This window comes from Rosa rugosa, chromosome 7, assembly GCF_958449725.1.
Source record: "Rosa rugosa chromosome 7, drRosRugo1.1, whole genome shotgun sequence".
Taxonomy (NCBI): domain Eukaryota; kingdom Viridiplantae; phylum Streptophyta; class Magnoliopsida; order Rosales; family Rosaceae; genus Rosa; species Rosa rugosa.
The window spans coordinates 39,751,901-39,765,944 of record NC_084826.1 but is presented as its reverse complement, the minus strand read 5'-3'; the positions used below and the strand labels follow the sequence as shown (position 1 = coordinate 39,765,944).

At 38.0% G+C, this 14,044-nt stretch overlaps 1 protein-coding gene across 1 annotated transcript; it reads left to right on the top strand.

The window, feature by feature from the left end:
- The first annotated feature begins 1,513 nt into the window (after positions 1-1,513).
- Positions 1,514-14,010, top strand: LOC133720327 (uncharacterized). Its single transcript, XM_062146584.1, has 12 exons — positions 1,514-1,741; positions 1,825-1,983; positions 2,050-2,148; positions 2,672-2,767; positions 2,862-2,927; positions 3,024-3,114; positions 3,378-3,445; positions 3,542-3,607; positions 4,279-4,329; positions 4,613-4,677; positions 12,608-12,684; positions 13,693-14,010. Exons 1-11 carry the CDS (start codon positions 1,586-1,588, stop codon positions 12,663-12,665), a joined length of 975 nt encoding a protein of 324 aa, XP_062002568.1. The 5' UTR covers positions 1,514-1,585; the 3' UTR covers positions 12,666-12,684; positions 13,693-14,010.
- Positions 14,011-14,044: the final 34 nt, after the last annotated feature.

Genomic DNA, 14,044 nt, shown 5'->3' with positions numbered 1-14,044 from the left:
TTTTATTTATTTATTATTATTTTTTTTGCAGTTGTTGTTTTGTTGATAATAAGTCTCTGCCATGATTCGGTATGACGTGGTGGGCTTTATGCCGTTCTATGCAATTTGTGTGCCTTGCCTACTCTAGGTAGGAGGCGAGTTCCTTGCATTAGCAAATGGTCATAACCTCTAAGGAGCAGTAATGTGTCTGCTCTAGGTAGGTGGTGAGTTCCTTCCTTGGTCAAATGGTCGCAATCTCGTAATAGCAGGGTGAAGCTCAGTATCGTTAGATTTATTCTCCGCAACAACGTAGTAGGAAAACTGTGCGATTGATAATTATGCTACGTTGTAATCGAGTTATCTTTTCATTATATCACCGCTATGTCAAAGAACATGAAATAACCAGTATAGCACTCTTTGCTAGTTGATGTTTATTAGAATACATGTATTTTATAGAGATTCCTGATATCATTTCAAGACATACTCTAGATGCATATTGTAATCAAGGATTTCGGCTTCATATCCCCCCTTATATTCTACAGTTTCATTAATCAAGGCTTGAGGGCAGCACCAGCCCTTTATTAATTTTTTTCTTTTTTTTTTTGAAGATATAATTGCAAAGTTTGGTTCAAGATTTTTTTCTTCCAAATTGTGCTTCTGTTGGATTTTGTTGATGGATGGAACGCAAATGCTCTGAAGTTGTTTTATGTACTGACAACACTTTTACTTAGAAAAACTCTGAAGTTGTTTTATGTATTAACAACACTTTTAAAAGTATTGTTTACCAAACACGAAACTGTTTTAATTCATAGCAGATTATTCTTACGACACAGCAAAAACAAATATTTTTTTTAAAAGTCACAACATTTTCAAACTAGCCCTTAATCTCTACAATGATGATTTACAAATAATCAACGAGCATTTATAGCTCACAAGAGATATACAAGCAGTCACAAGGGCGGAGCTGCGCTGGAAGGTTTGGTGGTTTGAGGTGGAGGTTGGACCTAGGCCAAGCCAGGCCTGCTGGGCCTTGAGTGGGCATTCTTCTTGGGCTACTTTGGACTACAAAATTTTAGGCTAGGGTTTTTGGCCCTAGGCCCATCTCTATGTTTTTAGTTTTCGTCTAATTACAATAATTTTCTTGTATTTAGGAAGTTATGCACCTGTATGTGCTCTATGTACTTCTGACGCCTATGGAGTAGTACTAAATGAGGATTCCCGCCACGTCTACGTATTTAATGTCTAATAAGTGGACTTATTTCTATGTACCAATGTGGATATTACCACAACTTATTGATCTGTCTAGAAAGAAGGCAGCAAGAGGGTGTGTAATGGCCACTTTGGGTTGTGATGAATGAAATCGAAACCCGTTTTGGGATTGATTAAAAAAAAAACTACCGAATTTTCTTAGTTTTTATTTAAACAGTATTAATTTTTAATTACCAGTATTCTTAACTGGCGTCCAAATTTTCTTCTGAAAAACAGAGAAGAAAAAAAAAATCCAATTTATGCATTAATTTTAGGCACAAAAAAGGAAATAATAAGAGTATTGGAGGAAAAGCATTAAGAATTGGAAAGACAGAGAGCGAGTTTGGTGAAAGAAGAGATGGTGATGATGAGGAGTGTGGTGACGCCGTGGCAGACCTGCCCGCTATTCTCCTTGTTACCCTTAAATGCCCGTAATACCCCTCTCATCCTACGCTCAGCTGCCCACTCTGGTCGTTTATCCATGGCTGCTTCCTCTCAGTCAACGGCTTTTCAGGTCGATATTCACCACTCTGTAATTCTTATACATACATACATACAAGTTCCCACAGTTGATGATCATGTTTGTTTCTGAATCAGAATCAGAATCAGAATGTTCCCGCCGGCGCCGGAGCTGATGACAATATGTTTCAGTTGATTCAGTCTCATCAGGAGAAGGCTTCTCGTCTTCCCCCGATTCGGGAAATCCGAACTCTGCTCGATCGTAGTGTTCGTGGAGTACTCTCTACTTTTTCACAGGTCAGTTTATCATCACAATATTTGTTTCCCAACTACTTGTTTCTATTGATTTTGTGTCTTGTGCAGAAGCATGAGGGTTATCCATCAGGATCCATGGTCGACTTTGCATGTGATGCAGATGGATCTCCCATTTTAGCTGTTAGCAGTTTGGCACTTCATACCAAGGTTTGCCCACAAATTTAAACATTCTCTTGTCTATACAAATTATAAATCTTTTATTCTATTTGGATTGCAAAATTGAAAACACAGATCACACCAGACAACACAATACTGAATGGTGGATTTTTAGTAGACAAGAAAAAATATACCCAATATTTCTCATTTTAAATTGTCTGCGCCACATCCACTCCCAAGAGAGTTTGCTCTTGCTCAGTGCTCGCCCTCAAGCCACCATTGCAGCTAAGCTCTAAGCATACGACATATCTATAGGGATGCATATGCCAATCGAAATGGGTACTTGCCTTCCTTCAATGTGAAGGAAGACAACAAGGACTTTACTTTCTAAACTTCCATTTGGTTACCTATAAGTTTTCTGGACAAGCATGTAGCCTTCCAAGCATTCAAACCAGCCAAGTCAAAACTTAACCTAATACTTCATTATTTGTGGGCCTGCGTATTCTGACTGATCTCTACGATATCTTTTTTTCACGTTGTTGGTTGATTTTTTATTTTATTTTTTATTTAATAGGATTTAACTCAAAATCCCAAGTGCTCATTGCTCGTGGCCAGAGATCCTGAGGACAGGACTGATTTGTTGGTCACTCTGCATGGTGATGCAATTCCTGTAAGTAATATCTGTTTTCCAAATTTTCTTGGTGTCTGAAGTGCTCTATCTGTCTCTGTTGGAAAACAAACTGAATTATCCAACAATTATTTAGGTTTCTGAGAAGGATCAAGCAGCCATTCGGACTGCATATTTGGCCAGGCATCCCGATGCATTTTGGGTAACATATGCACTCTTATTCTGAAGCATGGTTATATTGATCATGTGTTGCACCCACTTCTATAATTGGTGTTTAATCATCACATTCAATCTGAAGGTTGACTTTGGTGACTTCCAATTCATGCGTATTGAACCAAAAGTTGTGCGATATGTGTCAGGGGTTGCAACAGCTTTATTAGGATCAGGAGGTTTGTATTCAAACGGCTGCCTTTTTTTTTTTCCCTTCTATTTTTGGTCTCGGTATTCATAGAGATATAGACTAGAATGTTTTTAATCTTTGAATATTTGAAACTCGAATCTACTTTGCATTGCTTGTTCAGTTTCTTGAAATACAAATTTTCATACTTGCTAGATAACCTTTTCCAACAAAGAAAAAGAAATTACTCTAGATAATTCTAGATATTATTCAAACTTCCTTAATTGTTTTCATAATCATTTCTTTTACTTTCAGAGTTCAACAACGAGGAGTATAAAGCTGCAAAAGTTGATCCAATTGCTCAATTTTCAAAGCCTGTTGCAGTACTAACTTCTTACCTTCTATTATGTGCTTACTGGTTATCTTAATTTTGAATTGTTTGTCTTTTTTAATTGAATCTGGAAACTATTGTTTGCTAGTCTCACATGAATAAGGATCATGCTGAAGATACAAAAGCCATTGTGCAGCATTCAACTTCAATTCCGGTAATTTCCACTATGTTGTAAAACTCATGTAATTAACTTGAAAGGAATTGATTTCTTTTCTTTCTTTCTTTATTTCTTCATTTTTTCTTGATGTAGGGGATGTCAACTTTGCTCGAATTAGGTATATGCCTATGCATTTGGTGCCACTAGTTATAAAACTTGTTGGAAATGCGAGGGTGAATTATAAAAAAATTATTCTGCAGAATCTGTCCAGATCCATTTAAATCGTAAAATAATACAAGATACACACACACACACACACACACACACACAGATGGAGGGAGGGAGAGAGAGTGTGCAGGGATAGGAATAGGAAATAATTCTCATTTATTCCTTGTATCTAGGCTTCAAATACATCTCCCTTAGACTCACAAATACCAAAAGACTCGTTAAAGGTATTGATATACACTTAAAAAAACTTTCTTAGTCTCTTAACTGCACCCTAAACCCTAAAGGGAAACTTAAAATCAACTCTTAGAATGTCATTTGATTTTTGTAGTTTATTGTCTTTCTTAGACTACAATTCACTTTGAACCACAAGTGCTCTAGTTTTAGAGCTGGGCAATGGGCATAATCATGGGTTTCTGAAGAGGGTATTTTCTTTCTAATTAAGCTTTTAGAGAAAGACTGATTTGATCAGAGCTGATTTTTTTATTTTTCTCTCCCTCCAGGTAGACTTTGCTTACATTTTGGACTTGGATGCCCTTGGTTTTAATGTCAAGGTACTTCCACTCTTTAATTTTATGCTTTGAATATCTGTAATAAATTATTTCTCTTCCGTATCGATCATGGGTTTGTGAGCCTGAAAGAAAAATGAAGCTCAGTCTTGTCTAAACTGAAACTAATGTAGAATACTGTTGGACAATCAAAAAGTCATTATTTTCTGAAGTGTTTTTCTTTCCCCCTTCTTGTTAATTTGTCTACTCAATGTTATGCAAATTGGTTTTTACCCAAACCAAAAAACTATTTGCTTCAGTTTTGACCACTGTTCTATTGTTTTCTTAGGCTGCTTATCAGGGTAATACTTTCAAGCTTCGAATACCGTTTCCCAGACGTGCAGTGGATCGAAAGTGAGACATCTTATTCAAATGAATATTTCCTTTGTGAAAATCAAGATTTATTTTTGATTTATCTTCTGCTTCAGTTTCAGTCTTTCTGATATATACACTCCTAGTTCGACCAATGTTGGGGATTATACTATAATGTATCCTCCTGGTCCCACCTTTGTCAAGAAAAATTAAACTATGATGCACATGGTGCAACATTGACATAGAGGCCGTGCAGAATGATCTGCCACACACACACAACACATGAGGAATTATTCTGTGGTCCCGCACCACCACGTGGTGGTCCAAGCCAATAATATCACTCGAATTTAGTGGGGACCATGCAGGGGGTGAAAAAAATAAAGAAAAATTAAATTAAGAGACCAATCAGAAATAACTACAAGTCATGTTGGCCAATAATATCAACCTGGTCCACTACGTGTACCATGGTCCGGGATCATGTTATAATTTCCCTACACACACTTTTCAATCACATCTCGGCAAATTGGCTGTTTAGTTTTGTTGTATTTGCATAAAATACAAGTGATCCCTTAGTGGTTGGGTATATAACTATGTATACATACATTTGTATATACTCTTTTCATTGTCGATTTGATTGCTGGCTGTAGTCAGGCTGCCGTTTGACTTAAGAGTTCTATGATGACAAAAATTTACATGACTATCATCTACAATAGTTTTATGTTGATTTTTCAGTCGTACATATTGTGTAAGCCCCCTTTAGGATCGTTGTGTTTTACTAAAGCAAAATCAGAAATAGATGAACTGAAAACAGAAACAACACCGCAGATTTTAGAGTGGTTCAGCCAAAACTTTAGCCTACGTCCACTTCGTGATCTCTCTTGAGAGATTCACTAGCACTATGAAGAATTTAGGTGTTTACAAGTACTTATTGCAGATCCCTCAAACCCCTCTGACTAGTTCTTATCTCTCTATCACCTTGACTCTCAGTTTTCTGCACTTTCTGTCTTCTATATCAGAAAACTGACTGCAGCTCCTATTTATAGGGCATAGAGGCTGCTGATACAACATGGGATTAGGATTCCTAACCCTAATAGACTAAGCTTTTAATACAAATCCTAATAGAACTTGAAAGACTAACTTTCCTAGAACTTATAGAAAAGCTGCGCGCAAACCTCTTTCCTTTCTAGACTTGGATTTGAATTCTGCATCCTAATTTTCAGATTGTATCAATGAGCCAAAAACACAACAATCTCCACCTTGGTGAGTTGATACCAAAACGATTGCTGCAACCTTCAGGATGTCTTGAACTTCTTGAAGTAATCCCGAACAAACCTTCAAGAACCTTCACCTTGGCAAGACTCTTCTTGCCTCAACGCACCTCAAGTGAGGAGGTGCTCCACCACAACTCAGCATGTTGTGATACTGAGCAAGTTCAAGCAATGCTTGAACTTCTCTACAGCAACGGGCTTGGTAAGACAATCTGCAGCATTGTCATTTGTGTGAACCTTCTCCACAAAGATATTTCCAGATTCTACCCAATCTCTGATCCTGTGATAGCGAACATCAATGTGTTTCGTCCTTGCATGAAACACCTGATTCTTTGCCAAATGAATGGCACTTTGACTGTCACACTTCACTACCACGCCTTCTTGGTGAATTCCAAATTCACTTGCTAGCCCATTCAACCAAATAGGTTCCTTTGAAGCTTCTGTTAATGCCATATATTCTGCCTCAGTAGTAGATAGAGCTGTGACTGCTTGAAGAGTTGATTTCCAACTCACAGGTCCTCCTCCACAAGTAAAAACATAACCTGTTGTGGACCTTCTTTTATCTAAGTCTCCTGCATAATCTGCATCCACAAAACCAGCCACACATGCTACTTCTTGTTTTCTCTCAAACATGATTCCAAGCTGCCTAGTCCCTTTTAAATACCTCAAAATCCACTTCACTGCTTCCCAGTGGGGCTTACCCGGATTTGACATGTACTTAGAGACAACGCTCAATGCTTGAGCTAAATCTGGTCTTGTGCAAATCATCGCATACATGAGACACCCTACTGCACTTGCATATGGAACATCCTTCATCGCATCAATCTCTTTTTGACTTGATGGCCTTTGTTTTGCACTTAACTGATAATGTGCAGCTAATGGGATAGAAACAACCTTAGCTCCATCCATGTTGAAGCGTTCAAGTACCCTCAGAATGTACTTTTCTTGTGAAAGCCAAATTTTACCAGCTTTTCTATCCCGCCTTATTTCAATTCCAAGGATCTTTTGTGCAGCTCCTAGATCCTTCATGTCGAATTCAGCTCCCAATTTCTTCTTAAGCTCTTGAATTTTCGACATATCCTTGCATGCAATTAGCATGTCATCTACATACAAAAGTAGTAGAATAATCTCCCCATCTTCGAATACATGGTAGTAAACGCAGCAGTCATATAGACACCTTGTGTAGCCTATTTTCAGCATGTATGTGTCGAAACGCTTGTACCACTGCCTTGGTGATTGCTTAAGTCCATATAGGGACTTCTTTAACCTACAAACCAGATCCTCTTTTCCTATTTCGACAAAACCCTCCGGCTGCGACATATAAATGTCTTCTTCGAGGTCCCCATGAAGAAACGCAGTTTTCACATCCATCTGCTCAATCTCCATATCATACTGAGCTGCTATAGACAACAATAACCGAATCGAAGTGTGTTTGACGACCGGAGAGAAAATCTCGTCATAGTCCACTCCCTCTTTCTGCGAATACCCTTTTGCCACCAAACGTGCTTTGTACTTTATGGCATCAGCATCATGTATTCCTTCTTTCTTCCTAAACACCCACTTGCAGCCAACAAGTTTTCTTTCTTTGGGTTTAGGAACCAACTCCCACACGGAATTCTTATGCAAAGATTCCATCTCTTCTGTCATAGCACCAATCCAACCTGCCCGTTCTTCGCTTTCTATGGCATCTTGATAAGTAGTTGGATCTCCTTGACTTATACTCAGAGCATGACTCACATCTTCTTCCGGTTCGAACCCAAACCTTTGTATCTTTCTTGGATTCCTCTTCGGTTTGTCAAGTGCTATGCTTCTTTTAAATGACTCAGGTGCTTGTGGGATAGGGGAATTTCGACCCCCCTGTGGGGATTGCTCCACCTGAGCCCTAACTGGTGACTGTTGTTGCTGCTCTGTTTCTTCAATAGCTCCTTGATCATTCCCTACTTGCTCAATTTGCTCCACCTGAACTTGGGAATCTTCATCTGATGGTTTAGCTAATGAAATCTTGATTGCTTCTTCTTCAACAACAGCCATCTTCTCCTTCTTGCTATTAACCTCCTCATTCAATGGCATAGTCTTCTCATCAAAGATTACATCCCTGCTGATCAATCTTTTGTCGTTGACTATATCCCACAACTTATAACCTTTCACCCCTTTCTCAAAGCCGATGAACAAGCACTCATGGGACTTAGGTTTCAGTTTGGTTCTTTCATCGCTGGGAATATGTGCATAAGCACTGCAACCAAACACTCTCAAGTTGGAATAATCAACTGGCTTTCCAGACCATACCTCCTCTGCACACTTGAAGTTAATAGCCCTAGAAGGTGATCGATTAACCAAATAACATGCATGATTAACCGCTTCTGCCCAAAAAGTTTCAGGCAACCCCGCATGAAGTCTCATGCTTCTTTCTCTCTCCATGAGAGTTCTGTTCATCCTTTCTGCAACACCGTTTTGTTGAGGAGTCTTCTTAACAGTAAAGTGTCTTGTGATGCCTGCATCTTTGCATAGCTGTAAGAACTGATTATCTCTATATTCACCTCCATTGTCGCTTCTCAAACACTTGATTTTTCTGCCTGTTTGGTTTTCAACTTCAGCTTTCCACTCCTTGAACTTAGTGAAAACTTGGTCTTTAGTTTTCATGAAATATACCCAAACTTTCCTTGAAAAATCATCTATGAAAGAGACAAAATATCTGGCTCCACCCTTTGATTTTGTTGGTGTAGGCCCCCAAACATCTGTGTGAATATAGTCCAATACTCCTTTGGATTTGTTCTCACTGCTGCCCATATTGAACGTCACCTTGGTCTGCTTTCCTAGTGTGCAATACTTGCAAAATTCAAGCTTGCAGCTCATTACACCTTCCAGCTGATCCCTTTTGTGTAATTCCTGCAACCCTCTTTGACTCATGTGCCCTAGCCGTTTATGCCAAAGCTCAGTCTTGTCTTCCTCTGTACAAACTGCAGCTCCACCAACCACCGTAGAACCCGTAAGTTTATACATGTTATCTGGTTGCATCACACTCCTCATGTAGACCATTTGTCCCTTTCCTACCTTGAGCTGTCCTTTTTCAGATTTATACCAAAATCCAGCCCTATCCAAAGTGCTCAATGAAATCAGATTTCTGCTCAATTTTGGGACATGTCGGACGTTTCCCAGTGTTCGGACAATTCCATCATGCATCTTGATTTTTACTGTTCCGATTCCCATGATTCTACAAGGTGAATCATCTCCCATCAACACTTCCCCGGTGTTCCTCTCTTCATATGTGTCGTACCAATCTCTGTGTGCACACATATGAAATGTGCAGGCTGTATCCAAGGTCCAATATTTAAGAGCGCTGGAGCTGGTTGTTACTGCGAGAAGTTCTCCATCGTCACTATAATTTCCAGCAACGACGTTGGCTGACTTGGAGCTTTCTCCTAACATCTGCGCCTTTTTCTCCTTCCATTGTTTGCAATTCCTTTTCCAGTGGTCAAGTGAACCACATTCGAAGCAACCATTCTTCTTTTCTTTGCCTTTCCCCTTGGATTTTGACCTGCCTCTTTCTTCAAATCCACCACCTCTATTCCTGGACCTTCCTCTCTCCTTGCCTCGGACATGAAGTCCCCATGCTTGAGAACTTTCTTCATTTTTGTCCATTTTGACATATGATTCCAAGTTCTCACACACTTTAGAAAGTGTGATAGTATCTTTGAATATCATGGTGGTTTTGAAGTGCTTGAATGAAGGTGGAAGCGAATGAAGTAACATGACAGCCGTGTCTTCGTCATCCATCTTTGCTCCAACCTTCTCCAAGTTTGATATGCAATTCTGAAAATTGCATATGTGATCATTAAGATCATCCCCTTCCTCCATCTTGAGGCCAAAGAGCTGTTCCTTCAAGAGTAGCTTGCTGCTGATAGTTTTGCCCCTGTAGACGCTTTCAAGCTTCTCCCATGCTTGCTTTGCAGTCATATTCTCACCAATATGAAGCAAGACATTATCAGCAAGATGCAGCTCAATGGAGCTCTTTGCTTTCTTATTCTTCTTCGTATAATCTGCTTCAGTCATTGTTGCAGGCTTATCTCCAATTGCCTCATCAACCTCTTGCTGAACCAGAACGTTCTTCATCTTCCTCTGCCAAAGCGTGAAGTTGTCCTTGCCATTAAAGGGCTTAATGGACGGTTTCACATCTCCTGCTTCGACAATGACTTTGCCGTTCACCATTGCAAAACACCTTGAACCTGGCTCTGATACCACTTATTGTGTAAGCCCCCTTTAGGATCGTTGTGTTTTACTAAAGCAAAATCAGAAATAGATGAACTGAAAACAGAAACAACACCGCAGATTTTAGAGTGGTTCAGCCAAAACTTTAGCCTACGTCCACTTCGTGATCTCTCTTGAGAGATTCACTAGCACTATGAAGAATTTAGGTGTTTACAAGTACTTATTGCAGATCCCTCAAACCCCTCTGACTAGTTCTTATCTCTCTATCACCTTGACTCTCAGTTTTCTGCACTTTCTGTCTTCTATATCAGAAAACTGACTGCAGCTCCTATTTATAGGGCATAGAGGCTGCTGATACAACATGGGATTAGGATTCCTAACCCTAATAGACTAAGCTTTTAATACAAATCCTAATAGAACTTGAAAGACTAACTTTCCTAGAACTTATAGAAAAGCTGCGCGCAAACCTCTTTCCTTTCTAGACTTGGATTTGAATTCTGCATCCTAATTTTCAGATTGTATCAATGAGCCAAAAACACAACAGTACACCATGATAAAAAATTTCTTAAATTCGTGTGGTGCAATATACTTACTGCTTAGACACCAGAATCAATAAACTCAGAAGTTTAGGATCAAATTAGTCAGAAGCAAAAGCATAGGTTCAAAAAACTAGAAAATTGGAATCACTCTAGGACTTCACACTGGAATAGGTTTCACACCAAGATTTCCATCTCAGGAAACTCAGAGAGTTTTGATAATTTTTATTCATCAAATAATGACTTGCCATTTTGCACTTGCACTTATTTATACTTGAACAGATAGCATTTAAGACTCACTTAAACATAAGACTTTCTGACTTCTGAACCTGAAACATAAGTCATAATACATAGGAAACTTTAGACTGCTACTGAAAATAAGGCACTTGAGAAGACGTTAAAGACTCAAATAAACTTCTGGAAGAAAATCTATAAATGTCGCCTGCATCTGCATTAATTAACTTTAGAGCAATTAATCCAACTAAAAAGATAGAAATGGAATATGTGCTCTCATTTTCCCTTTCCTTTGCCCATAAATGCTGAGGTTCAGTTTGGTTGATAGGATTGTTCGTATGGGAAAAGGAAATCTTTTCTTCCATAGGATGGAATGGAGTGGATTTAGAAATTACCTTGGACTTGTTTGGAACCAGCAAGGAATTGAGATCAGGAATGATATGAAAGAATTAATTATTCATATCCTCCGAATGATGTTTCCTCTCAGTGTATTATTTGTAAAAGTGGAGTTGTGTTGACATTTCTCCATATTACAGTTGTTTTGTGGAAGGTTGAGTTGGTTGTTGCTTCTCGTGTTTCATTCTTTGTTGAGAAACTCCGCAAGGAATGGAATGGAATGAATTTTGAATTTCTCTTGAACTTGTTTGGAACCAGCAAGGAATTGAGATTAAAAATGATATGAAAAAATTAACTATTCATATTCTCCTAAATGATGTTTCCTCTCGGTTTATCATTTGTTAAAAAGGAGTGGAGAGTGCTGATCATTCATTTCTCCATATTACAGTTGCTTTGTGGAAGGTTGTGTTGGTTGTTTACAGCTTCTCGTGTTTCATTCTTTGTTGAGAAACTCTGCATTTGGGGGAGGAGGATAAAAAGGAAAATATTTCTGGAAGTGCTTTATATTGACATTTTGAGTGGTCTGGTTAGAAAGAAGTGAGACTATTTAAGAAAATTGGGAGAGGAGCAGAATTGATGTGGGAAAGGAATCTGCAAACTATTCTATGTATGGAACTGCTGTGTATTGATGTTTTGGATGGTCTGGTTAGAAAGAAGTGCTAGACATTTTGAACGAAATTTGGAAAAGACAGTTTATTTAGCTTGTTCTGGGAATCATCATACCTTGATTCAGGATTTTTTCCACAAATTTCTGATTAGGATTAGGGGAGCTGCAGTTTGCTGAATAGTTATGCTGTGGTAATTTTTTTTTTTCTCTATACATTTGAGGATATAATAGTTTTCTTGGTGGACAATTTGTCCCCACAATTTTTAGTGTCATAAGGTCATCTGAACCATGGGAAGAAGACTTATCTCACATTCTAGGTTCTTGAGCTGTAGTTCTCTCACTACAAGGGTGGAGGCCTTGCAGCAGGGGGCTATTGCATTCCCTGAAATTGCTGAATCTCTTAGGTCATAATGCATAAGAATAATAGAGAATGCCGCTTCCTGGGCGAAAGGTTAATGTTGTAGTTTTTCCTTTTTGTCCAACGTCCTTTTGAGAGGAAATTGTTTTAATAATGCATATATGTTTTGTCTATAATTTTGATTGGAACTACTGATTTGACATTGTTTTTAATTAATGCATATATTTTTTATGTCTATAATTTTTATGTTTTTTGGTGTAAATATTGCTATAAATCTTCCTTTGGTACATTGCTTTGTAAAGTTCCCGCTGCGTAGTTTGATTTGGTTTAAATGTTTCGTTTTTCCTTCCTATTTTATTCCTTGTAGGGATGTGAAGACTCTAATTGTGGAAATGCTTCATGCGGCAAAGCCTCAAGTGAGTTAATCTCACAGTAACCAAGGAGGTGGGCTTATCTAAATTTTAATGATAGGATTTCGATGGGACTGTTGGTTTTCTGTTATCTACTTTCCTCTACCAGCCCATATCCACCAATAAAAGATCAAACGATACTACTTAGCAAGTATCCTACCTTGATTTTTTTTTTCTCCTCTTAGCAAGAAAAACTTGAGTTTGTCTTGTCAATAGGCACTGGGCTAATTTTGTAATTTGGCCTCGAAAATATGCTACTTCAGTCCTGAACAAATATTAAATCATGAATAAATATCTTCCAAACCCTCATCTAAATTGTAGAAGGAAAATTCGAGTCATATTAATAATGTTTTTCTAAAGTATTTTCACTACATATATGTACTACATATCTACTGTTAGTCTAAACTCCAGAATTCAGTATAATCCTCTTTCGGAGGGATAAACAGGAATCATCTACTGCTTACTTTTAGATCCTTTCTGACACCATCTGCCACTTCAGCAGTTTAATGAATTTAATTTTTCTGTACTAATGTTCACATTTCAATAATTACAAGCAAATTACAATCCTCTACTTTATATAGTATACATCTAGAGTTTCCAGGCACGTAGGGTAAGAGCCTTGCTGCTTTGTGTTGTCTGCTGAAGTTCAGAACATGTTCCCATGGTTATTGACATGTAATATTTCATGAAAATGGAATGACGTAACATTTCCTGCCTGACAGACGATACATGCTCAGAAAAAATCATATATATATATATATATATATATATATATATATTAACATTACAAAGTCACAAATCTCTGTACTTTTCTTTCTTTCTTGATTTTGAACCTTTACTATTGAAGGGAATCCTCAGCATATCAAATCTGTAATCTTGGGTAGTAATTTACACCCCTAGGGGTTCTACACGTTAGCATGTTACAGATAGAACGCAAAATTTAGTGTAGAAAGTATTGTGGATGTTGCATTATAAGATGGTTGTCATTATCCAGAGTCATCTGCTATATGTGGTAATCTTATCCTGTATTTTCTTTTGGTAGGTTGACTCTGCATTTCACGAGAGCCTTTCTCTAGATATGGACAAATCTGGACTTGGAAAATGTGAATTGAGATGATGTGGTGAAAAAAATTGCTTGTTTCTGTTATATGCTGAGAAAGAAAGTCTCCATTTTAGTCAGACCTCACTGTATTACACTTACAAGGCTACCAAAATCATAAATTGATATACATAGAATCAGAGATTATCATTGTAAATCTTGCCCTTCTTCCCTGTTGTCTTTGAGATGTTTAATAAAGAATATATTCTTATAGAACTCGATAGGATTTGAAATATATGAGAGCAGTTGATAATTCATATACAGGGTCAGGTGTGCCAATGACATACTTGTTGAT